The sequence below is a fragment of the Strigops habroptila genome, chromosome Z (genome assembly GCF_004027225.2).
Source record: "Strigops habroptila isolate Jane chromosome Z, bStrHab1.2.pri, whole genome shotgun sequence".
NCBI lineage: Eukaryota > Metazoa > Chordata > Aves > Psittaciformes > Psittacidae > Strigops > Strigops habroptila.
The window spans coordinates 68,303,255-68,329,631 of record NC_044302.2 but is presented as its reverse complement, the minus strand read 5'-3'; the positions used below and the strand labels follow the sequence as shown (position 1 = coordinate 68,329,631).

The following is a 26,377-nucleotide window of genomic DNA, read 5'->3' as shown; positions in this document are numbered from 1 at the left end:
TCTTCTCCATGTGGCTCCTTGTGAAGGGAGGGAGAGCCTCTGTCCTCTTTGTAGCTACCCTTTAGGTTGCTGGCATACGGTGATGAACACTCCCCCTCCCTAAGACTTCTCCAGGAAGAAAAGACCTAACCCCTTCAGTCTTTCCTTACAGGGCAGGTTCTCTAGCCCTTTGATAACCTTCATGGCCCTCCTTTGGACCCTCTCTTGTTTGTCTGCACCATTCTTGAACTGTGGGGACCAGAACTGGACACAGTACTCCAGCAGTAAATAGTGCTGATACCAATTTAAGAAAACACAGATTACTGTGATTAACATTGCAGATCTCACCTTCTTTAGAGTCAGAATCATCTCTGTATGTTTCTGAGCTTGTTGCATTGTGACTTGAAGGGATGCAAGCTCATCAAGAGCCTCAATACACCTGTTCACATCCTGTATATAAACAAGAAGATAGTTTGAAGACTTAACTTACATGTTAATAGTCCTTAATTAGCCATACTAAATTTATTTCCTTGCTATACCTTGCTATAATATCCTTAATTTGACTATGTGCTTAGCTTTACAATGATCTATACAGTCAAACTGGCAAATAAAAATGACCACCAGTTGCCTTTCAGCTACTTCCTTAACAAAAGGCAATTCTTAAAAATAATTTTACACCTTCAAAATACAAATTGGAGCTTTATACCACTTTCACAATTCTAATAGTTTTGTGCTTGAAGCTGTTCTCTATCATCAGCCTTTTCCATACATGATTTTTCCCAAATGACTTGCCACTGAAAGGGTAGCAAAGCACCTTAAGTGGATTTCAGTTAACATACAGAACCGTATCTTTGTAGATTTCTCAGTTAAAAGTTTGATGAATGACAGACTATGCAGTCTGTCATTACCCGGAAGTAATGATGTGTTTGGAAGTTATCACGCTCCAGAAGCTTCCTGGATTGCTGTATAATCCCCATTTTGTCCCTTCAGCAGAGATCAGGATGGTTCAAGACTTCCCTTCCTTCCAAGAGTCTGCCACTGCCACACTCACTGTGCCCTTCTGGTGCTTCTGCATGGCTCAGGCTTAGCTAGCACAGATGCTTCACTTAACAGAATTCTGTCTGAACATTTCCAGTAAATTATTTATTATGCAGTATTTTCAAACAAATCCATTTTTTCTTGCTGACTTTGATCTTTTAATGTCCATAGTAACCTCATTTAAGCAGCAGTTATCTTTCAAACTGACAAAATTCCATTCATTCTCAGTATAATTAAAGACAAACACACATGCCAAGTATCAAGTATTTCCTATTCCTAATTTCCTGGAATTATACACATAAATCAGTTAAAAGAATATATACTTACAAGATTATCAATTTTCAGGGAGTTCTTAATTTCTGCATGTATCCTTTGAAGCCTAGAATCCATTGATGTTTCTGAAGATTAAAAATAGCATGCATGAATATTTGATAATCACATGAGGTCTGTTTTTATAGAAACCTTTCTACAGACCTGAACTTCACACAGAATGCAGAAAAATACGGGCAGGCACTCCACATCAGATAATGATGCAGGTGCACACATAAACAAACCACACAGCTTACCATCAGAAGCAAAGTACACAGCTTTTTAAAACTGAACACTTAGCAACCTACAGAGTTTTCTCCTCAGGAGTCACAAACTGAACATAATTTTCTATTTCAATATACAGCTGTCACCCTCTACCTGTGGGCCAGGTTAGAAGCAAGTTTCAATAAACGCTAAAAGCTGGAAAACCTTTAATGTCTGGACACCTGGGTATTGATGGATTTGTTTTCAGTAAATTGGACATAATTCAAGTTAAGAGTCAAAATCCATCCAAATAAAATGCTCCCAGTACACATGCCTCAGCAGGAGTGAAACATGAATAAACATGTTTGTCTCCAATTCACATGCTGAATGCCTGTTTGGATTTTTTTCTTTTTCCAATACACAAGTGGTACAGGTTCTGAAAAATGCTCCAAGCAAACAGAGTCTTCTTCAAGTCCAATCCGTTGTGGATGGGTTTGGTAACTTCTACTCCCCACCAATAATGGGTTGGTTAGAGTCTGCGCCACTGGATCTGCACTATACTACAAATTACAGCCAGTGGTTTGGATTGCCCTTAAAGATGGGAGTACTAAAAAAGGAATGATTTACCATTATGAAGGTTAGTTTTCAAGTGTGGTTTAGTAGACAAGACTAGAGTAATCTGAATCTAAGCCTCTTGCTTAGGAAGCCTTCTCTTAGTAAGAGGTCGTATCTAAATACTTTCAAGAGGTCCCTCAGATTATTGTGTTTTGAGGAGATAGGAAAAAAGAACTAAAGAGATTTGGTTCAAAGAACTTTTGTATCTTATTCACAATCAGAAGGGATCATCGAGGTTTATTAGCTTGAATGACAGTAAAATGGGAATAGCAAAGACTTGTTCTAATGCACTGAAGAACGAATGAACGTAGAAGAACAAGAATGCACTGTTTCAGAGACCTGAAGGAAGCAGTCATGGATCAAACATCTCTGACTGAGATCCCACAGACACCCTCAGTAGTAAACTGTCTTATGCAGGCAGATAATTTTGTTCAAAATTTAAGGTAACCAAAGAGTAGTCCAAAGAAGCTAAACTAACCTCTCTTCTTCTCCATCTTCTTAACTTCTGCTTTCTTGCCTTCTTCTTTATTCTGCCTATCAAAAATGTTGAAGTGTTTTTACAATGTCGTAAAGTCTGTTTTTAAGCCTTTCCCCCCTCCTCCGCCGCCCAGTTTTCAGATGAGAGGCGATGTTTTGAGGTATTAGCATGCAAAACCCACAAAAAGCCAAGTTCTGGTTTTCAAAGACCAAAATAAGTTAACAAAATTAGTTATCTGAGATACTGCTGATAAATCCTCCATACTGACAGACAGTTTTCCCTAGAAGCAGCAGATTAAAAATATTTTAAAAACAAGTCACATTTCCAAACTGTATTTTGCTTTGGTTGCATGTACAAATTGGTTAAATGGCATTGTATGGAGTAACTTATGAAGAAAGAAAATATTTTTATTATGATGACAAAAAGACTAAAACTATTTGACATTACCACAGGGAATTCTGGAGAGATCAATTAGTCATAGTCAGTACCTACGTCACTTTTCTCATGTAACTGTGTAAGTATCCTACAACTGACCATAAATGTATCTGTGACTTAAATATTCTTGACGCTAACAGTAATAAAAGAACAAGAATAAGACTTACTACAGGTTAACTGAAATCTCCTGGCTCTTTCTCTAGTTCTATCACTAAAAATAAAGCTGGGACTCAAGAAAAACAGAACAAAAACTTTCCTCCATCTTAGTCAGCATGAAGACAGGCAGAAATCTTTCAAACAAGCTTTTGAACTCTATTCAGAGAAGATCATGAACCCCTGTTTAGCAGTTCCTCAGTCTTGTCTTCCTGAAGGCTTTTAGAATTTGCGTATTTCAGCACACCATAACTAAATATTCTGTGACTAATTTTCCTCCTTCATAGTAATGCGTCCTGCATAGTATGCATCCATAAGGTATCCAAGATGGCATGTCTGTCATCTTCCATTCTCCTTTCATACTCTATCCAGTTACAGAATCAACAGTTTTACAGTATGTAAGACTATTTTACTTCAACTGGCAGCACAAACTCACCCCATTTAAATAGTACATGTAAACTTTGTGTATATACACAACGGTGTACAAAGCACCAGTATTAGACCAGTATTAGCTACAAAGACCAGAAAATGGAAACTATGCTGCTGAGAAAAGTAATGAAGAAAGGGCCATCAGCCTATATTCAGTGTATTAGCAAAGGAACTTGAAGATAGCACAAAAAGAAATCTTTCTACTTTTTAATCAATATTGAGTTTCGTGGTATTAGTCATCAGCTATAATTAAATTCATTATGCGTTCATTAGCTACTACTCCTTTGTCTTAGTGAAACAAAGGTCTACACATCCCTCCAATGAATAAAATGACAGCTATTTAGAGACTTGATTATTACAACCAAATCAGTATATGACAGTTTGATTGCAGAAATCATCAGCATGTGTCAGATTTAGTGATATATTAAGCTGCAAAGATGCTAAGGGCAGTTTAGTATCTCTGCAGTTGGAAATGCTTAGGTTTGCTATAGGCAAGTAGAGTCATTATGTTATCTTTCCAGAGGAGTGACAAGAAGAAGAGAAGAAAGGGCTAGAGAATAAAAAACCCCAAACTGGATTCTTGTTAATGAATGTGAAAATTTTCTTGTGAAAATGGTGAAGAGGACCATTGTCCTACTCCTTTTTCTCTGAATTGTTACCTTGTTCTTTTCTTCTGCCTCACCCCCTGCCCCCTGCCGTGGGGACAGGAGCATTGTGCTTTCATGCTGGCAGCTTCTTTACTCACTGGCAGAATAGCTCTTGAGAATGAGTCAGATTTCTTCCTACTGTCCCAAACCTCCCCCCACTCCCAGTTTCTGGCAGTATCTTCTCTCCATTCTTACGCATGATTCACTTGTGGTAATTTATCTTCCAAATGCAGACTGCTCCCAGTATCCCTCTAATGGCTTTGCAATGCTAGAGTAGAATAATTCTTAGTTTTAATCCTTGTTCTGTCTGACAGCATGTGCTTCGGCTGCCAGAGAGAGTAGGAAATGTTTTCCAGGTAACCCTATGCATTCCACAACATGATCGAAAACCCATAACCATGGACTAATAGGTCCTACCAGTTCTCAATCTAATGGATCCAAAACTTACAGAAAACTTGCAGACATCACATGTTAAAACATACTCACAATTCAGATTCTGTCTGTTCCTCTTGCTTACGCTTTCTTTCTGCTACTTCTCGCTCATGTTGGCCTTTTACAATGTTTCTCCTATGAGCTGCCTGAAAGCTTCTTCCTCCTTTTTTCTTCTGTTTTTATTTGAGATTTTAGCATTGGAAAGAGAAAATCAAGATTATTAAATCACTGTTTCTGTAACAGATAAAGCTGTGTACGCTATCTTTGAAGCTCTGAGGAACAACCTCACAAGAGCTGGCTTTCTCTGCAACTAAATAAAAGATCTCCACATGTTGGTAAACTCTGAATTTCTTTAGTTCTTTCTCCCTTTCTCCTTTTCTAATAGAAAGCAATATCCTAAGCACCAGAAAAATGAAGACATTCCAATGACTTGCTAGGAACAGCTTTATACCTTTCAAAGACCTGATTTCAAGCCAAATGTTCTCTTAGGCAAACCCAAGGAAAAAAAGTCTGCATTCTAAAGAACATAGATGGAAAAAGCCTTTTGACAAAATAACTGCTGCATTTAGATCCTTCATTAAAAGAAAAGTGTTCTAGAAAAGATGCTTTTCTTAGAAAGCACCAAATAAGTTCCTGAATTATTTGACAAAATGAAGTTCTGCAACTTTTATTCTATGCATCTATATTAACCAGACACAAGTCTCCAACCTTTACTAAGGCCAAGTATTAACTTCAAGAAAGATCTTCAGATACTGCTTTCCTCTATAGTAAACATAACAGGAAAGCAAAGTTATACCTTGTCACCTTCTTGTTCTTCTCCATCATCTTCAGAATCAGAGGCTGACGCAGAACCCACTTTTGCAGCATTCTTCCTTTTTGGTTCAGCTTCTTTCTTTCCTTCCTTTTTGTCAAATTCTTTCTTTGATTTCTCCTCTTCCTTCTGACTTTCCTCATCTTTTTTCCCTTGCTTTTTGGGCTTATCTTCCGGTCCTTTTTTCTTTGGCTTCTCATCCTCATTAACACTAAAACACAAACAGATTTAGATATCGTATCCATTACCTACAGTGAGTTTAAAACATTAAAACATCACATTCTTCTAACAGTCTTTTTCTAAAATTATAGCCCACCTATGCAAAAGAAGAGGCACCAATGAAGCTAACATTAATCTACGTGTATAGAACCACACCTAAGAAGTTAATGCTCTGTTCTTCCCATGCATATATTCCTGTAGGACGAAGAGGACATACATTGTAAACTAGTTTTACAAAGTATGCTTATTTAACGTGTAGATATACTGAAACTGTACATCTGCTTATCTATGGAAAATTACACTAATGCTCAACTCTTCCTTCAGTTATTAGAACCACTGAGGCCCTGACACAAGAAATTAAAGTAAAAACAGTGCTGGAATTCCATTAGAACAGATTTCTGAAACAAAAATATAAAAGAATTCAGTATTTTCATTTTGCCTATCTTGTCTTTTGTCTTAATAAGTACTTTTTCCTTTTCACTCACCATAATACAATTATATATGGAATTTTGCACAGATTTTACCTGTTAGGAAGGTTAAGATCTTCTCTTGTTCCAGAAATGTACTGCCTTGAATTATGTGTTAATTACTTGAGCTTTGAATAACAATGTCAACATAAACAGTAACTCATACTAAATACTAAAGGGGCAAAAACCTGTCAGGAACTCAGTACTAATTATGAAGTCTTAACATAAGGAACAACACTGTTTACAATGAAGAAGCTTTATATTAAGAAACAAAACAGAACAACTCACGAGTCAGTCTCTGACAGACAAGATGGTTTCACCAACTTGGGTCTCCCTCTTGGTTTTGGAACCTTTACTTCAGAAGCTAGTATTTATACAGAAATAACAGGTTAGTCCACAGCCACCATCTGCTCCTTGTATATAAGGAAAGATTTGTACTCAACAGACAGAAGCTACACTTAAAATCAAAACATATAGCCTAACTTTGTTATTATACAAAATTCAAGTGTTAAGTGAGTACCAAACTTTAATCAAGATCTCTTTGAAAAATTAGAGGGTTTTTAGCTGATTGGTAATTTTAAAAATTTGGTGGCTTTTTAGCCACAGGCTCCAACTTCCAATTCTTGTGGGTTTTGCCCTCTGTGCAATTAGGATTTGCTCCACGTGTTGCATAACTAATATAAACAAGCCTCAAGTTAGAGAATGAGAAAGTCTAAACTTAAAGAATGGAAAGAAGTCATTTAGTGTCCACATTTACACAGTCTGTTTGCCTTTAAGATGTATCATGGGTCTTCCAGTGCTTTTTTACATTACTTTTAAATGTATCATGGGGCTTCCATCTCTTTTCTTGATAACAAACCACTGTAAAGAAGTTCTACCACCACACTACAGTACAGAGCAAAACTTCGTATTTCCTCAGATTCACCTTATTGTTAGAAGTAAGACAAACAGTGTATCTGCCTCCCTGGCACTCATATCCTTCAAATACTTGTCTGACACCACAGTGAACATGTGGTTAGGAAACCTAATACTCTGTTTTTAAACTCCTGCTCATGTTAGCATGGAGCACTGTTAAGCAAGAGATGCCTGCATCATATCAATACCAGAAGAGGCTGCATAGTATATCTTACAAAAAGGTATTTTATACAGGAGGTGAAAGCATCGCTTATAGATCCTTGCCTGCTCTCAGACAGTAGTTAGTAAAAACAAAAAAAATTGCAAAGATAAACACACATACAAATATTAAAAATGTACATTTAGTACATATAATGAAATGGAGGGTGGGAGGGGGAATTGAAGTAATACTGAATTTCCTCACAGCTTCCAAGGCAAAAGTAGTTAAGTCTAGTGAACCGTGGTTACACTTTCTAAAAGTTATTTTCATATTATCAGCAGATGCAGGTAAGTATAAATTATTTGTTTCCCAGACTAGATGCTCATACAATGTACTTAACTGCAGCAAGAACTGTTTTCTGATGAAGTAGTTAATGATTAGTTCAAGAATATCTGCAAGCTTACCACAAAAATTCCAATGAATTAGATCATTGCTACTTTGAAAGAAACAAGCACTGGAGAATTATCAAATGGTTCTAATTATACATTTGGAAAAATAAAAAAACCAAAACACAAAAAGCAGTTGTATCTTCTTTTCAGTTGCCTACCAATCTACACAGACTGCCTTACACATTTTTAAACAAGTCTCTCCAGCTCTTTGTTTTTACTGTCCTCTCAGCTCCACCTACAGGCTCTGTATTCCCCAATTCTCTTCTTTCTGTTTTACCGATATTCTAACACAATTAAAGTATTTTATACATCTTTAATGAAACGTCCATTAAGGTCTTAATGGAGCAAAAATGCACAAAGAGCTCTTGTTGTATATCTATAGTTTAGTAGCATTCTATGAAGAAGGCTTTTCTAAAGGTGATACTTGTACCCAAAAATTTGTCTTATTTAGAGGACTGAGCATTAACGCTAACAAGTTAAATCCATTTACGTTCTAAATTCATCAGTTTGAAATGAGGTGTTTAGCAAAGACTGCCTTTAGCATGAGAATATACTCTGTAGTACTTCAGAGGAAAGTGATAGCTCTCTGAATAATTCTCAGATATTTCTGTGGTGAAAAGCAGTAAATCTTTCTTTTGAAGTTACCTGCTGGTCTTCCTCTCTTGGGGCTTACTTTTGGAGACACTGGCCCAGAAGCTGCTGCTGTCACTGCTGCTCCTGCTGTTGTCACTGCCACTTCCTCAGCTTCAGGTTGTTTTTCAGCCTAATTTAAAGCAAGAATTTCACAAGTGAAAATATCACAGGGTGCCAATTCATCAATTATTTTCTCAAACAACAGTTTTAAACTTCTAGAAATAAATCATTGTGCTATTGCTTCTATGCAGGAGAAAGAAAAGTTCATTAACAGTATCACTAATTTCCCCATCTACATACCATCCCTACCCATTCATTCATACATTTCATGCAATTTCAACCAGCCCATTAATCTTCAGAACAAACTATCCTGATATAACAAAAGATTATTTGTAAGTATGTTTAAGATCACCATAACAGCCTGCCAAAACCCAGTTTTAACCAGTTAATATTTTTCCCCCATATACTAATACTCCTCTTTTAGGTACTATCATCTCCTCTAGCTGCATCAAAGTATCAAGCCAGTAGGTGGAGATATTCAGAAGAAAAAGAAACAACCAACCCACCTGCTTCTAGTTTTACAGCCGATTATTCACAGTGAAAAAACTGTATGTTGAACTGCACTAACTAGACAATACCTTAATCTACAAAGCCATTTGGGGGATGGGGGTGTGTGTAAAGACAGAAAGAACTTAAAACAAAAGAAAATCATAATGAAAGGATATGTATCTCCCTGTAGAAACATTCCATTCAGATAAAACGAATTTAGAAAAATCCCAACTGCAGAAAGTATTCACAGAGCTTAGCGTACTGGATGCAGGAGCACCAGCTAACAGCAACAGAAAAGTTATGGGCAAATATATATTTATCTTAATGTTCTTTGTGGGCACCTATAATAAAAGATAATTTGAAAGAACAAACTTCTATCTAGAACAGAACAGAGGTACATCTCTCCTATTAACTGTGCTTCGCACTAGCCAACAGAGAAAAACACCTGCTAGAATGCTTTCTTACAATCCCAGAAAAAGAAAACACCATGTTTCTTAAGGCAAGTAAGAAACACATTCAAAGTCATATAACTGCATAGCCAACTCTCTTTTCTAACCTACAAGCACATACCACATCCCTTGAAATACAGTTTTTCTGTTCAGCAACAGCCTATAGTAATGCAAATGCACAGAGCACACGCCAAAGAGAAGTCTGTCAGCTAAAGCTAGTAAACTGACAGGAAATCTTTTCAGGCCTGCAGTAACTTATGATACAAAAAAAGCCCTGAAACAAAACACAGCATAACCGTACGATTTGAGTGCTTTCTGAAAAAAGCAAAAAATGGGATCTTCTTCGTGTGTCTGCATCAGCTGTGAGGGTCATCTCCCATTTACAAGCTGAAATCACAAATATACACAGTCACAGACATTTTTTCAAGAATGTTGTTTCAGACTAGAAGTTTTCTTTGAATTTTAGATTCTTGTAAAACTTACTCTTCTAAGTAAGGTATACTTTAAATTGTATTTTTTAAATATTCAAGACATTTTCGTAAGACCATCCAAACATGTACCTACCTTTCTTTGTGATGCAACTTACTTGTGACAAACATACCAAGGTCACAGTTACTTTGCACTCATCCCATCCCTGCTGTCAGCACTAATGTGACAAGTTAAATGGTTTCAAATTAAAATAAAGATTTGCCCCACTTTAATCTAGTTTTTAGCTGCGTCAGTTCCCTGATGTGGCTTGCTCTGTGACCACATGAATACGAAGGCTGGACTACACCAAGCAAGCAGCTAGAAGTGCCTCTTTCAAAGTTAACTCAAATTTTTCCCAGGTTGAAGAGACCACAAAAATCACAACCTCTTAAGAAAGGACAGTAGCTCAGTGTGATGAATGTGTTAGAAGAAATTTTCAGAGCTTCAAAATAGAGTATTTATTTAAAAAACAAACAAAAAAAAAAACAGTGGCCTAGCAACAGATTGTATTTTATTTTCTCTTACTCGCAGTGGACTGTTTGGGAAAAGATGGGAACTCCCTACTCTACATTAGGATCAGACAGAATTAAGACTTGTAGAACACTCTCTGTGAAAACTTCCATTCCTATAAATCTTTCAGCCATATGAAAGAGGGGAGGAGGGTATCAAGCACTTCAACTTATGCATAATCTGTCCTTATTATTTCCATCACATCCAAAAATTCCAGTAAGGTGAAATAATTAAACATATTGTTACCTTTCTTTTTCTTCCTCTTCTAGCTACTTTAGGAAGAGAAGCATCATTTGTTTTCACCACATCCTGTGAAGATTAAAACCAGTGCTAAGTCTTAGCAAAACAAAGATATATTTTACATGATTCTAAGTTTTTTTCCCCAATGAAGTGTAAAGCACATAATTTAGAGAAGAATCTGTAATATATACGAAGACACCTCCTGCTCTTAAATTATTAAAATCCTGGATACGTGATAATCAGGGTGGGTTTTTTTTTCTGAAAGGTAAGAAAAAAGAACCAAGCAATATTCTGTTTTAAATAAACATGTAGACATGTTTTAATTGAATTTACAGACAAGCCAGACTAAAATTTTTCTCTCTGATGAAAGCTTCAATTCCTGTTAGCTTCAATGAGAGGTACAAATATAAGTGAACACATAGGAAGTTTTCTATCATTAAACAGCTCCTGAGACTGTCACAGTAGTAATAACCGTAGCTTCTTAGTACTCAATACCAGATTTATGTAATATCAAGATGCTCTTTGGCACATCGAAAAAGCTTTCACATACTTCTTTACTACTGTTTTTTTCAGGAGGTAGATCATCTTCCTTCAAAGTATCCAGCTCCTTTTCTTCTGTTTCAGCTTCTGTAGGCAAGTTATTATCCTCTTTAGGTGATAACTGCAAACGGAGGCAACATAGAGTTAAAAAAATGCATTAAAAAGTATTTCATAGTGAAAAGAGAACACAATAATAACCATTAGGCTGCTTTTCACTTTAAAAAGTTTAAGTCTGTAGATACACTCCTTTCTTAATACACCTTAAGAGCCTAAGGCAGGATCACTTTCTCCAGTACGCAATTGCAGGCTGTTGTCAAAACACGTCAAAATACAGCAATGTACTACAATGGAACTTAAATTTCACTTTGTGTTCATGATAACATAACTATACTTTTTCACCATATCACCATTACATGAATACTTCTAAGTGTTCATGCAAACACTCCACCTTCATCTGTATCACTGGTTATCTATTACACACAGATGGATATTCAAGTCACAGACCATACATAACAAAGAATATCATTCTACTAAACAAAGACAATGTAGTAAACAGACCACAAACAAGTTGCTTTATGAGATAGTAATTAGTGATAATTGGTGTCATCTAATCTATGCCTTTTTTCTTGTTTTGTTGTGGGGTTCTTTTAAAGCTTAAAACACTAGTTTTCATTTTAGATGAGCAATTAAGACTTGAAAAATCAAGAGTTTGTAATAATTTACTTGAAAATAATCAACATGTTCTTGCAGCCTAGGTATGTGCATGTTTTTCAGATCTTCAGTTCATTCTCTCAACTTTAATGCTATTGCATTGTCCCACCTGCAAGCATCTTCAAGCACCTTCAGTGAAATTCCCTTTAATGCAACTGCAGTTCTTAAATTTCAACACTGAACAGAGCTCACGCACAAGACTGTGAGGCAATGTTCCTAATTACTTGAAGACATGATATATCACTGAGTCTTTTTACAGATTACAACTTGAAGACAGAAGGATAACAGGTACACTAAACCCACAGGAAACCAGAGAACAATGACCAGTTAAAATGTTATTGCTACATTAATATCAGAAGAAAAGGAGTAAATCTGCTCCATATTTTGCCTTAAACTGATTAACACTAATTACAGAATCTATGTAAAAAGACTGTTCAGGATTTTCCATTCCATCTTTGTGTTTAAATGGCTCTTGCGTCTTCCTGTTTCTCTTTCACAGTGCCAGCCCAGGACAAGCTGAAAGCACTTTCCATGAGAAGCATGAGGCTTATGTCATAGCCATTCCCACTATGCTGCTTGCTGCATAAATTCACAGTGAAGCAAATTGATGAACCAGTCCAGTTTAAAATGTATATATCAATGTACTACCAGTACAATTTTTCTCCACTCGAAGGTCTTTTTTAAATCTTGAAAAAAGAAGCTATTACAGCTACTAGCAATATGTTAGTATTACTAACTAATCCTACATAATCCTGCCTAAGGAACATCTACTATGTACCCAACACATTGCAAATTCTTCAGTTGTAACTGTGAATCAATACTAAAGGACAGCCAGCTACACCTGGCTAGAAAAACTACATTGAATTTTGGCAAATCATCAGAAGGAAAACAGTCAGAACCAAGGCAAGTCTATTTGAAATAGTTTGACACTTAATTTAAGGGCACTGCTCATCCTGTAGAATAGTAATTTCCAGAAATGAGTTAGAAATAAAGGAGATACCATGAATATATCAGTCCCATCTGCACCACAATTTTTGTCATTTTAGGATTCTATTCTCCTTGGAAAAAACTGAGAAGTGATGACACACATCTGTTCCATACCATAAGAGAAATAAACCCATATGAACAAACCAAAGCATTAAAGGATAAAGCTCAAAGCAGTATGTTACACTAGTATCATTAAGTGTACAGTAAGCTAAGAAAGTTCACCTCCTACAGTACGAACTATGTACAGTACCAATAAGCTATTTCAGACTAAAATGTGTTTTCTTACTGTGAATACAATAGATTTAAGATAACACAATCTTGTTTCAGAAGTATTCTAAGGTATGCACACATTTACAAGGCAAAGAAGCTGAACTCTGTGTAAACTACAGTATACCAATTACTCACAGATATTTTTCTGACTCAAGAGTCCAGTGATGCAGCTATGAAATCCCTTATAGTCATTTATATCCTAATTAGTCCATTAGGACTGTGGCCTGTTTAAAACTGATTCTTACAATCTGTTCAGGCAGATACACTGCAGCACTCTTTCAGCCCAGACGGTACATTATGCTCTGTCAGGATTTTCAACAAAAACTCTCATAATCGAAAAAGACAGTCATACCCGTCTACGGTATTAAAAAGTCTTCAAAACCAGAAAGGAAAACTTCGATCTAAATCTTGGTGATCATTTCCACCTTCTCTTGACTAGGAAGTACTGTAGGAATTTAGCCTAAGTTACCTTAAGTTCAAATCTTAAGAAACACAGACTGGTAAAGAAATTAATTTTCAAAAACATGCACAGCACCTTAAAAGGAATGCAAAAATATTACTGTATCTACATCTGTGTATATATACTGAATATATTACTTAAAAGGACAAGTATATTACTATACGTACATTTGAAAAGAAGCAAAGGCAAGGCAGTTACAACAGTAAAACTCTGTTAAAACATTTAAGTAAAAACTTGGCAATATAATTTTGACTTAAAAGCATTTCTGGTAGAATAAAGCATCAATTCAGTCACTTACTTTTGGGACAGAATTCTTTCTTCTTTTGGCTCCTGCTTTTTCTTCGGTCCCCTCAGCAGGCTCCTGAGTGCTTTCTTGAACAGTTTCTTTGATAGGAGGGTTAACGGCTGGATGGGACTTCAATATAAAAATATCAAAAATGAAATCTAAATCCCTTCCTGAACTACAGAGTAACACTACTGAGAGGTGTTCTGCCACCTGTGTGTTACAGAAGAAAGCATCATACTAAGGAAACCCTTACTAGAACTACAAGCATATTAAAAAATATCTTACATAATTTATTTCCACACTTTTCAGCTCAAATTGTGTTTTCATACCAAATTTTCAAGCTCTAATGTTATAACAACTTATTTTCACAGAAAAATACTGCAATGCAAGCTTTTTCTTATACACAATTTAAAAAAAGAAAAGTTGGTTTTGGTCAAATACAACTTGTGATGCTACTGCCTGCAGTTTTGAATGAGGTATCAATCCTAAGTGAGCCAACTACCTGTTCCTGAAAACATAAGCAGAAAAAAAATTATAACAAATGCTAACATTAAAAACATGGAAATAGAGAAGGTAAAGCCAAAATAACTTCTTTATTGTTATTCCACTGCATTGTGGACAGCATTCTCCATCTTAAATATTAATTCCTTCAAACAAAGCTGGCAGAACTGCCCCCAACTCTTAATTTTTCCCCCACTGAGGAAATGGTTTTGGATTTAAGCCCAAGCCACAAGCTCCTTTCTGCCTTCCACTTCCCTTACTAGCAGTTACAAGCAACATCTGCAAAGCATAAATACTGCTTTCAGAACATTCCAGCCAGTTGTAGCAGTTAAACAGAAAATGTGGCTCTCAGAAGGACTTGCTCAGACAAAATATGCCAAATAAAAGGAGAGGAAAAAAACCAAAAAATTGCAAGAAAATCCCTCTATATGAATAGCTGACAAGTTTATCATTTTAATATTAATCTTCTATCCAGAATAAAATCTCAATTCTGCCAACATCTTCAAATGGCTACCCACTCCTCTCTGATCTCACTTGCTGTGTGGCCAAACACAAAACTACCTACGACTCTCGTCTTTCCTGCTACCGCCCAGTGCTTACACTGATCTCTCACACACTGCACCCAGAAAAACAGCTGGTAGGTGCAGGCACACTGCATGGAACCCGCTCTGAGAGTGCCCTGAGCTGGTCACAAATCCCAGCACAACTCGTGATGGCTCAACACATCGCCCTCCACCAAACCCTGCCTATCACACAGCACATGGGCCTCCCCCAACACAGCTACAGGGAAGAGCAGCCGTCTGAGAAGGGCTGGAGAGATGCTGCAGCAGAGATGATGCTGTAGGGGGGTGCCTGCAGAGGGACACTGGAAAAAGGAGGCGCACATGCAGTCGCCCAATCGAGGTTCCAGCCCAGAGGTGCTGTCCGAGCAGAGACAGAATGGGCAGATGGTACACCTCTGAGGGGACTGCAGCCCACAGAGGAACCCACACCTGAGTTACTCAGCAAGAAGCAAGGAATGGCAAAAGCAAAGTAACTACTACACGCTGGCCTCAGTGTGCTGCCATCACCTCACCCAAGGGACTGCTGTGATGTGTGGTAAGGGGACTGGAAACCTGTGAGAGAGGAGAAGCGGCTGGGGGAAGCCAAGGTGTTTTCTCTAAGTGTTTGTTTGTCCTTGTTTCATGTTACCAGAATTGGAAACAAAAAGCTTACATCAATAGACTAAATTGTGCAAAATTCTGTGACATCAGTGTTTTGTTGCCTGTACCATACCTCCCTTTGGCAAACATGGGAAGGTGGAGCCCCAGAAGCCTATTTCAGCCACTCTGCTCCCTTAAAACACGTACACGCTTCCTCACAAACTCCCAATAAAACTGCCAGAATACTTAGCTCAAGCACTCAAACTTCCTTTCCTTCCCCAACTAAAATATCCAGAAGCCTTACCTCTCAAAAACCCCTTAGACAGCTTAGACACCCACAGAGCCTGTTATCAGGCAGATAAGCACCTTCTTGTATTACTAGCGGGGAGGAACTGTATGCACTTGTTTTTCCAGCTTTGAGAATAGGATGCTAAGATAACATCCTGTCCTGGTTTCAGCTGGGATAGTTTATTTTCTCCCTAGTAGCTGGTGAAGTGCTGTGTTTTGGCTTTTAGTCTGAGAACAATGCTGGTAACACACCAATGTTTTAGCTGTTGCTCAGTAGCACTTACCCTGATCAAGGACTTTTCAGCTTCTCATGCTCTGCCAGTGAGGAGGGGCACAAGAAGCTGTGAGGGGGCAGAGACAGAACACCTGACCCAAACTAGCCAAAGGGGTATTCCATACCACAGCACATCATGCCCAGTATAGAAAACGGGGGGAGTTGACTGGGAGGGACCAATCGCTGCTGGGGCCAGGCTGGGTATCGGTCAGCAGGTGGCAAGCAATTGTATTGTTCATCACTTGTGTGTATTGTTTCGTTAGTTGGGGTTTTTTTTCGTTGGGTTTTGGGGGCTTTTTCACCTTTTGGTTTTCTATCTCTCTCCTCGTTATTTCCCTTATTATTAGCAGCATTATATTGTACTTTATTTTAGTTACTGGACTATTCTTATCTTGACCCGCGGATTTTACACTCTTTTGATTCTCCTCCCCATCCCACCCAAGGCAGGTGAGTGAGAGGGTGTGTGGTACTAAGTTACTGCCTGGGTTTAAACTATGACACATCCTCATGAACAGCAACGCTCTGCAAAATCATCAAACACCAAGGGAACTAACAAGAAGATGAAGTAAGGTACCTCTGCAGTCTTATCACTGTGAACTGTATGCTATCCTGCAAAGTACTGAAGAAGTAAAGCTCATTTCAGCACAGAAGATGAAACAAGTAAAAGCAAAACTAAAATCAAGTATCACACCACAATTTTCTTATTCCTGTAAAAGTGGGATGTTCCTCCATCTTATCTATAATCTTTGGCAGAGCGGTGACACAGTATTTCAATTCTAAGAATTAAACCCAAAAAGTAGTGCTTTGAGAACAAATACAGGAGATCCATGACTGACTGAGCTGAAATCAAACATGCCCAAAGAAACTCCCTCTAAAGTAGCCTTACAGACAGTTTTATTTCAGAACAGGTAACACTTCGCCTGTTTTACATCCTGATTTATTTTACAGAATGTCAAATCTAGTCAGCCATTTGAAGACGTACTCCTTCAGCACCAACAAGAACTGCCCACAGGTAAAAACAAGAGCTGGCTGAACATTAAGGGCTTGCTTGATTTGCTCCAAATCAATCTTTATTTTAAGAACACACAGCACAGTGTAGAAAGAGAAGGCTGTCAAAGAAAGGTTTTCTAGAGCCTTAAGGTGAAAATTCGTAAAAAAATTTGCACAAGTCTACTGCATTACTTCATTCATTCTGTAATTCAGCCTGGTCCAGCCTTCCTGCTGAAGCAGGGCCACCCAGAGACAGCTGACCAGGACTATGGCTAGACAACTTCTGAGTATCTTCAAGTACAGACACTCGACAGCCTCCCTGGACAAGCTGTGCCAGTGCTCAGCCACCCTCACAGCAAAAAAATGTTTCCCGGTATTCAGAGGGAACCTGCTGTGTTGCAGTTTGTCCACTGCCTCTGGTCGTGCCACTGGGCACTACCGAAAAGAGCCAGGATCCACCTCTTGGGGTTGTTCAACTTGCAGAAGAGAAGGCTGTGTGGAGACCTCACAGCAGCCTTCCAGTACCTGAAGGGGGCCTAGGAGGATGCTGGAGGGGGACTCTTCATCAGGGACTGAAGTGATAGGACAAGGGACAATGGGTTTAATCTTAAACAGGGGAGATTTAGGTTACATACAAAGAAGAAATTCTTTGCTGTGAGAGTAGTGAGGCACTGGAACAGGCTGCCCAAGGAAGCTGTGAATGCTCCATCCCTGGCAGTGTTCAAGGCCAGGCTGGACAGAGCCTTGAGCAACCTGGTCTAAGGGAAGGCGTCCCTGTCCATGGCAGTGGGGCTGGATACTAGATGATCTTACGGTCCTTTCCAACCCTAGCCATTCTATGATTCTTTACACCCCTGCTTCAGGTATTTGTATACATTGATACCAGCCCTGAGTTCTCCAGGGCTGGACAGTCCCAGTTCTCTCAGCTTTTCCTCACAGCAGAGATGCTCCAGGCTATCATTTTTGTGTCACTCTCGCTCCAGGATGTCCGTGTCCTCCTTACACTGATTAGTCCAGAACTGGACACAGTACTCCAGTCAAAACACTTCTACTAAGAAAAGCTCCTTCTTTGAGTATTTTTAAGGCTCGCTTATAAGACTAGAATCATAGAATAGATAGATTTTAAATATGACCTGTGGGGAAAAAATGGCAAAGAGCAACCCAATAGCTCTAGACAGAACCTGACCAGCTCATGAAAGACCCTGTTTAAGAGCTACCACTGAAGCTGAAGTATTATTAATACAGTCCTTCCCACTGTGATGAAGGGATTAGCACCTTTCCACACCTAGAGCAGAAAAAGTGTACACCTGGAGTACACCACCTTATCTCTCAACTCTACTTCACAAACAACTTAGAATACCCATGAAGCAGGGCTTAACTGGTGTTGAAATGGCAAACTGGCCTAAGACCAGCAAATAATACCAAAATATACCTATTCTTTTTATTATTACTGCAGCATTGCCTAGAAGACCAAACATGTGATCAGGGTCCAGCATATGCCCAGTGTACATAGCAAAACCAAGAGGCCACAGAATGTTCAGAGAAGGTAGGTGAACACAAAACTCCAGTTCTGGCGTACAGTTCCAGAGATAAGTATCTTGGGAATACATATTAGTACGTATAGTGTGTAGTTATATACACACATATAAGTATACGTATAGCTGTAACTAGAACTTGATGTGTATTGTAAAAAGCTAACTTTCAGCCTTGTGCTCTGAAACTCAAGACAATCCCCCATGAGCTTACGACAAGTTTATAATAAGCAGATACCCCTAGTTAAACAACACCCCTATCTCTTATGCTATTAATACTAGAGATCAACTAAAAAAATTAAAATAAAAATAATAATTGGCCTAACCTGCCACTGGACAACAGCAATAATGCATTACCTTACAACAAGGAAACATTCATTGCTTTTTTTTTTTCCCCCCTCAACAGTACAGCAACAAAGATTTGCAGACTCTGCATAACTTACCTGCTGATGAGAGAACTTCACTTTGGGATTGTTGTCAATTTCCCACAACCCTTCATTAAAACCCTTTCTCTTATTTGGTTTGCCATATTTATCTTTATTTTCAGAGTAAGGGAATATGTCCTTTGGTCCCAAAAAAGCCCTTAAGGAGAGAAAGAACAAAATGAACAAAATTTCACATTTTAAATGGTTAGTCTCTTCAAAAAAGTAAGCACCAAATGTTATTAACTAGTGAATTGCAATTCACTACTACTACAACAACTGATTTTGCTACATAAGCATCTTTAGTTTCCTCAACTTTTGTCTTCAACAGCCCAAGTTTTTCACTACTACCACCACACATATGGACCCCCTCCTTCCCAGGGTGCTGAGCATCTGGCAGGGAACAGCTGAAGCTGCATCTTAAGATTACAGCCAATAGGACAACCAACTACTGAACCAGAACAACTGAAAATGAGTAGCTTGCAAACGAACAGAAAGAGCAATTGCTTCCTTAAGAAAAACATCATGCTTAAATGTTAAGAATAAAAAATTCTGGAATCTGGACAATGTAAGACAAGAGAACAATTTAAAGGAGAAGAAATGCCTCCAATCTAACAAAAATCCTTCTAAGTTCTTAAGTTAAAAGTAATCTGGTTAAAATACAAAATTTAAGAATAATTTTTAGTGTATTGGGCATGAAAATGCAACACATGGATACACTGACTGCCCATGTCTTTGTAAGAATGCTACGTAACTCAGCATTAATTCAGCAGTTTTTCAGTGTGTGACAATAGGACCTCATACCTTACCAAACTTGAACAATAAAACTTTAAGATGTTCCTTAAGTTTCTCCCCCAATCTTTTTCTTGATGAAGTATTGAAAATATTTTTATATAAGCTGCTCTCATAGTAGAGGTCTTAACACTGCCTGCATATCTTTGGCCTGCATAGCAAAGTACCAGTTTATACCTGTTTATAGCAATCTGCAAAACTGAGCCAGTATTATTCCTAAAAGTCAAGTAAGAATTATTCCCAAGCTGGTCTCGCTTTTGTTTTTTGCTATAGCTCACCTTTTCCTACTGTAACCATCCACACAGCTAGAAAATGTCACCTTTTATACAGAAGGACTTTTTACCATTATTTAACTAGTTATCTGGATTTTCAGAGCTGCTACTACTTACAGTAAGGGTGCATATGTACAGACTACTCACGTGCTGAAGATACATAGTGTCTAACTTTGCTAAGATGTGTAACTCTGTGAGAAGCATGGCAGAGAGTAAGTTTACCAATTTACCTTGGTTCTCATGAAAAAGTACAGGAAATTGTTAGCTCTACCTAATTCCTGATGGATCATTAGCCCACTATTGACAGCTACAAACCTAAACAAAAATTACATGCCATGGAACAGAATAACAGAATCACAGAATGGTTAGGGATGGAAAGGACCTTAAGATCATCTAGTTCCAACCCCTGCCATAGGCAGAGACGCCTCACTTTAGACCATGCCGCCCAAGGTTCTGCCCAACCTGTATCTGTGCTTGGGATTGCCCTGACCCATGTGCAAGACCTTGCACTTGGCCTTGTTGAACTTAATGAGGTTGGCACTGGCCCACCTCACAAGCATGTCAAGGTCCCTCTGGATGGCATCCCTTCCCTCCAGCCTATCAACATTACCAAGGGCAGGATCAAAACAATACTGTGCTTTCAGATGGCAAAAGAGATCTGGAAAAAAAATATTGATAAAAAAGGTAACCTTCTGCATTGTTTGAAATCATAATAAACAAGAAGATTCAAACCTTGCAACCTTGAATCAAATTTCAGGAATCCCTCTTTACCCACAAAACTACACCCACACAAAAAAAACCAAAACTAAAAAAATCTGAGCCATTCGAAGATGTGAAGAGTTAATGAAATGCACTGGTGTAAGACCCAAGCATACACAAATCCTTTTTAAAGGTAAATCACTTTTTAAAAAAAGAACCAAGTAACAAGTAACATAGGGGATACTTACTCTTTAATTCAACAGGGCAATGTGTCTTGTCTTAGTGCAGCTTATTAAGACAGATGCAAAGTGCCAGATTAAAGCAGTTTCAAAAGATATTTAATCAGATGAAGGAAAAAAAGCAAGGCCTTTCCACAGAATGAGCGAAACATTTTTTGTATATACAACTTCTATCTCTGAGCTGCTTACATACCATTTGCCATTTTATTAATAAAAACAGTGGAATTAAAACCACACCATTATAGGCTTTGGTTCCTTTAAAAAACCCCACAATCAATCAGATAACAAAAGTAGTACTAAATTTTATGTCTTAGAAATCTACATTAGGACAACCAGTCATGCCGTAAACTAACGTGGTAAGTTTTCAAAATGACAGAACTGTATAAACCCCAGCATATTTACAATCAAATTTAGCAGTGGAAGAAATAGTCCCTCAAAGCAAATGTTCTACAACTGCAAAATGCTAGCACTGCAGAAAGTACCTAAATATTTTGCAGGTTGATAATTGCACTTCCTCATTTTTCTCTCCAGATCTTATAAAAAATGACTCCCAAACCTCTCCAGAAAACAAAACCCACCGAAAGCCAACACATGATTATTTGCCGGTTTCTCAAATTTTGCCTATTTCATTGTACTCAGCCGCCTTCTTATTTGAGAACATATTGTTGAGAATTTTGAGGATATACAGGACTATAGAATTAAAGTTTATTACTGAAGAAAGAAAAACCTACTAGTCATGCCACTGTGGGCAGGATTTTTTTTTTTTTTCATTTTGACAAGGAAATTGTATGTGGTATGGTTATGGTCTTCTATTCCTGTGATTAGCTTAAGCAAATGTTAGAGAAGCGTGTCTTGTCGAAAGAGATTAATTTAGGAAGAATTGTTCTGCTACCAAACACCATAATTTAACCTATACTATGAAATACACTATATTCAATATTCAGCCAAGCTGTTAACTTCTTGCCATAGCATTCTATAACGAAGAAAAAATTATGATCCTTAAATACTTACGTCTCATGGGTGCCAAAAAAGAAAATCGGCATTTTATTTGTAGGAGGCTTTACTGCTCCATCAGGAACTTCATCCACCTAAGAAAAAGACAGACTGTAATTCAAGTCAAGTAACAGTTAAGAACAGTCTAGGGGAAAGTATGCAAAAGCGTTAGGCATTAAAAAGGAAAAAAAAAAAAGCTACAGAGAAGTAAAGCAGTTCTCCACCTCTTTTTAACTGAATGTTAAAAAACACAGTAAAATCAAAAACAATATTAACAAGTATAGGAAATGACAACACTTCTCATGTTACAGCAACACTTTTCACATGATCATCTTCTTTTAACACAGAGGAGTGATGTGCTACAGGTGAAAAGCACATTTCAATTTCACTCAAACACCATCCCTCCTTCAGCATATGCAATAGCAAGATTTCCTGCCCTTAGGCTGAGCTGATAGCTTGCCCAAGGCCAAATGTCCAGTGATACAAAAACGAAAGGTCAATGAACTCGGGGGGGGGGGGGGGGGGAATTTCAACCGGCATCTTAGCTAAATATCTCATAATTGCTCTTTTATCTGCATTCCCACAACCATCAAATGGTCTACAGCAGTCACAGAACTCTGCCTGTTCCAAGGAAGCAGGGAGAATGCAAAAAAACTGACCGGACAACTCCTCGTGTGCACTCGGCTTACTCTATCGGAAGCAGTGTAGGGATAGCCGCCTTTAAACGCGAAGACTAACCCCGCCATCACTTTCCTTTTGTCAAAAAAAGAGCAGTTACTCGGGAAGAGTATTCTGGTGCAGTCAGATGCCTGCACAGCTCCAGTACCGCGCTACCGACAGCAGCCTTCATTTCTAAAAGCTGTTATGCAAATTAGCACAGCTAACGACTACTAGGGAGAGCTACTGCTCACAGAAGCGACTTGCAGAGAAGCGTAAGGCGAGAGCAAACCCGAGCACGATCTGCAGCGCCGTTCAGAAGTAGCTTCCAACCACGGGAGCGCTGCGCTGCCCTCCCTCGGGCGAGGGGCGGCCGAGTGCGCCGCGCGGTTTCAGCGTTTCGCTCTCCGCGGGTGCCTGAAGGCGCTTCTTGCTACACAAAGCCCGAACAGCGTGAGGGGAGGCCGGGGGAGGGCAGGTACCGAGCAGGAGGGCGCTGCGGCCTGCAGCGGAGGAGGGGTGCCTTACCCTAGCTGGCCAATGGGGATAACCTTTCATCTTGGCAAAGATTAAGTCTCCGGGTTTGAAATCTCGGCTCATGTTTTCTCACCGACGTGACGCCCGCTGCCGCCAGCCGAACTGATCCGAGGGGAGGGGTCTGCACCTCAAGCCCCCGACACCGCGGCGCTGCCAGCCGCCCGAGGTCCCGCTGCTGGGATAAACACACCGGGGCTGCGGAGCAGAGACAAGGGCAACACGGGAGGCGACATCAACAGCGCGCTCCGTAACGGCGGTCGGGCAGCGCCCGGCCGGGAGCCACTGCGCTGCGCCCCGCCTCAGCCTGCCGGAACCCCCGCGGACCCCAGCCGTGGCACCAGCAGCCCCCACCCGCGGCGCGCTCTGCCTACCCACGCGGGCCGGGCCGGGCCGAGCCGGGCCGGGCCGCACGCAGCCGGGAGCGCCCGCCCGCCGCCCGCTTTGCCCCACCGCGCACCCACGGCACAGGTCGGCTCAGCCGAAGCTCACCCGTCCTCAGCCGGACGCGCTCCCGCCAAATGGACGCATCGTTCACCCGCCCCCCTCATATAAGCCTCGATGGCGCTGAGGCGAAACTCCGCCCATCTCCCTGCCCTCCTCGCCCCCCCCTCCGCCCCCTCAGCTGCGGCGGCCTGGCGCCTCGCTGCCCACCGCGCTGCTACCCGGCCTGCAGCCCACCTCCTCCTGCTGCAGCAGCAGCAGCAGCCGCCGGAGTCACAGCCGCGCTCCCTCCTCCCGCCAGGCGGGGCGGTACCAACCTCACGCCGCAACCAGGCGGCGGGGGAGGTGTCGGGGGTGAGTCGGCGCAGGTCCTGCGGAAAACAGACGGCTCGGCTCACACCTCTAGGTGTGAGGGCGGACGGAGGCAGCAGCCAGGAGAAGTGGCCCGCCCGCCCCGAGGCACGGAGTGAGGGATGAAAGCAGCGAACGAGCCTCATCCACCCCTTCTCTCCTCAGCCATAGAAGTGGCTCATTCCTCCTTCCGCGGGGGCGGGGCGGCCGCGGGGCTGCGGGGTTGGGGGAGCAGGAGCCGGAGCGGCGCGGACGCGCTGGCCGCCGTCGGCACCAACGGCGGGGCGGCACAGCTCCTCGTCTGCCCCCGCGAGTCCGACCCGCGCTCCCCTCGCAGCGAGGAGGGCTGCGCCGAGTGCCGCCGGCGGCAGCGCGGCTGGCAGGCGCGGGACTGTCGCCAGCCTGATGACAGGCCTGGCCCGGGGCCAAGCGCCGGCACCTCAGTCACGGCACTGCTCGCCCGGAGTTGCTTTCGTCAGTCTGGCCTTGCGCTGGGCCTTTTCTGACTGGAAAGCTCGCCCCATTCACTGTGTGGAAGCAGCTAGTTGTCACCACCCTCGTGTGTAAAGTGGATGGGTGTTTGTCCTCGATGGTCCCTTTGTATTTCTTTCCGCCCCGCGAGCCCTGTTACGGAGGCCTCCCTTTCCCAGAGTTCTCATCATCCCGTGCTGCTGCTGGCCCCGAAGACGCCCGTGCTCCCCTGCTTACTTTTCTCAATGTCTGGACTTCCCCTACACCCAACAACCCACAGCGTCAGTAACTTAAGTCTATAGAGTTCTTGCCTGCAACCCAGTCGTCATAAACTCCTGGTTTGTTTATTGTTTGAGTTTTTTTAATGGTTTACTGTTAATCCAGACTGTGTGTTACTCCGCTTGTGCTGTTTCTGCTCTCTCATGGCTTAGCAGGATGAAGCTCACTCCTCTCCCAGCATTTCAGCCACTGCGCCCTCCTCTCCCTTTTCTGCTGGCCAGGTGGTCTCCCCGCCGAGTGCACCAAGTCACAGCCTCCCCACACTTTCCCCCACAGGTACTTTTCTCCAAACAGAAGACCTCAGACCCGGATTTTAACCCAACAGCATCCTTCTCCTTCCTAGCCTGTCCTGTTGGCTCTAGTTCTTGTTCTTCTCTGTCTGCAATGAAAATTGGCTGGCCTGTCAGCTCTCTGACTTGGCTTTCTCTCTAACTCATGGTCCTACACAGCACCACCTGCAGCTCTGCACTGTAGGAGCAGTAGCACAAAAAGCTACCTCTTACACAATTACATTGTCTCACAGGGCAGACATAACTATTTTGTGCTTGAGTGATCATCCTGCCGCACAACTTTTACAGACCAATTTTCTGCCAACTGCCCTCTGTGCTACTTGCAAACAAAGATGAGTCCTTGTGATAAGCATAATCTTGCTTTCAGTTTTCATACTGAAACTGGCCTTGTGTTTCAGGGCCAAAACACCCACTGCAGTCGTCAAAAGGCCAAGTTGTGCATTTTTCTAGTCGTTCTCCTCCTCAAATGCAAAATGATCACTTACAAATATTAACACCAAAACTTTACTCCATCTATGTTAAGCAGGGACAAACTGCAGTTTTCCAGTGGCTTAAACCAGTCAAATTTGGCTGATTTTATTTGAGGTGGTGAAACTCATATCCCTTCCACAAGTATCAGCTTTCTACAGGGTTAGATAAGAGCTCATCAGAAAATAGAACATATCAACAGAAATTAACAACATATTAGACAGAAAAAAACTTTCTTCCTATCCACAAACGGATGACCACTTGGAGCAAAAGCTGCTTAAAAGAATTAAGATTAAGGTAGACTGTACATCTAGAATTGTTTAGAGGTAGATGAAAGTTTGGCAGTGGTAGAAATTGTATCTGCACTGACAGATATGTAAGTATTTCAATAATACATAAAGTTTCATATTTTTTTCTGCAATAAGTAGTGCAAAAACTGTGTATATCAACATTCTGCTATGCAGGAGCTGACGATCTGTGAGGATTCCCTTAGCTAAGTTGCTACTCTGTTTAATTATACATCGGATTAAGTAAATTCATATTTCAGTTTTGAAGCACTGCTTTTGGAATCTCCTGAGGACATGCTAATTTCCTCAGCCCTTGGTAACAGTCTTTTGAATCTGACATTCCTTAGGAATCAGAAGCTTTGTGCCTTGTATTAAAATCAGTAAAGAGCAGCTGAAAATGCTTCTTTTTTTTTTAATTAAGGAAGTAACTTGAGATGACTTGGCTTCATACAAAAGTAGGGTGTTCTCTCTTCTTCAAGAGAGCCTAATATGACTAAAGCATTTTTTAAAGCTAAAGAAAACAAAGCAAACTTCAATTTAAAGAATGAAAAATAAAATTGTTTAACCAAGTTATATTTTGTGTGTAATCAGGCTCATTTGTGCATGTTTAGTAAAGATGAGATTGAAGAC

At 40.3% G+C, this 26,377-nt stretch overlaps 1 protein-coding gene across 5 annotated transcripts in view; it reads right to left on the bottom strand.

The window, feature by feature from the left end:
* PSIP1 (PC4 and SFRS1 interacting protein 1) overlaps nucleotides 1-26,377 on the bottom strand; it is a 38,240-nt gene that overhangs the window by 7,709 nt on the left and 4,154 nt on the right. Inside the window, exons 1-14 of one of the 5 annotated variants that reach the window (XM_030470916.1) lie at nucleotides 23,839-24,447; nucleotides 23,152-23,355; nucleotides 21,985-22,061; nucleotides 18,993-19,131; nucleotides 13,835-13,951; nucleotides 11,119-11,229; nucleotides 10,575-10,637; nucleotides 8,365-8,482; nucleotides 6,505-6,580; nucleotides 5,516-5,741; nucleotides 4,774-4,892; nucleotides 2,624-2,679; nucleotides 1,345-1,415; nucleotides 328-429 (exon numbers count right to left, since the gene is read on the bottom strand). In XM_030470916.1, the coding sequence (XP_030326776.1) occupies nucleotides 328-429; nucleotides 1,345-1,415; nucleotides 2,624-2,679; nucleotides 4,774-4,892; nucleotides 5,516-5,741; nucleotides 6,505-6,580; nucleotides 8,365-8,482; nucleotides 10,575-10,637; nucleotides 11,119-11,229; nucleotides 13,835-13,951; nucleotides 18,993-19,131; nucleotides 21,985-22,061; nucleotides 23,152-23,223 (1,347 nt within the window). In that variant the 5' untranslated portion in view covers nucleotides 23,224-23,355; nucleotides 23,839-24,447. Of the gene's footprint in view, nucleotides 1-327; nucleotides 430-1,344; nucleotides 1,416-2,623; nucleotides 2,680-4,773; nucleotides 4,893-5,515; nucleotides 5,742-6,504; nucleotides 6,581-8,364; nucleotides 8,483-10,574; nucleotides 10,647-11,118; nucleotides 11,230-13,834; nucleotides 13,952-18,992; nucleotides 19,132-21,984; nucleotides 22,062-23,151; nucleotides 23,356-23,649; nucleotides 24,448-26,377 lie in introns of those variants that run through there. The other 4 variants (XM_030470915.1, XM_030470917.1, XM_030470920.1 and 1 more) reach the window with 4 other exon arrangements.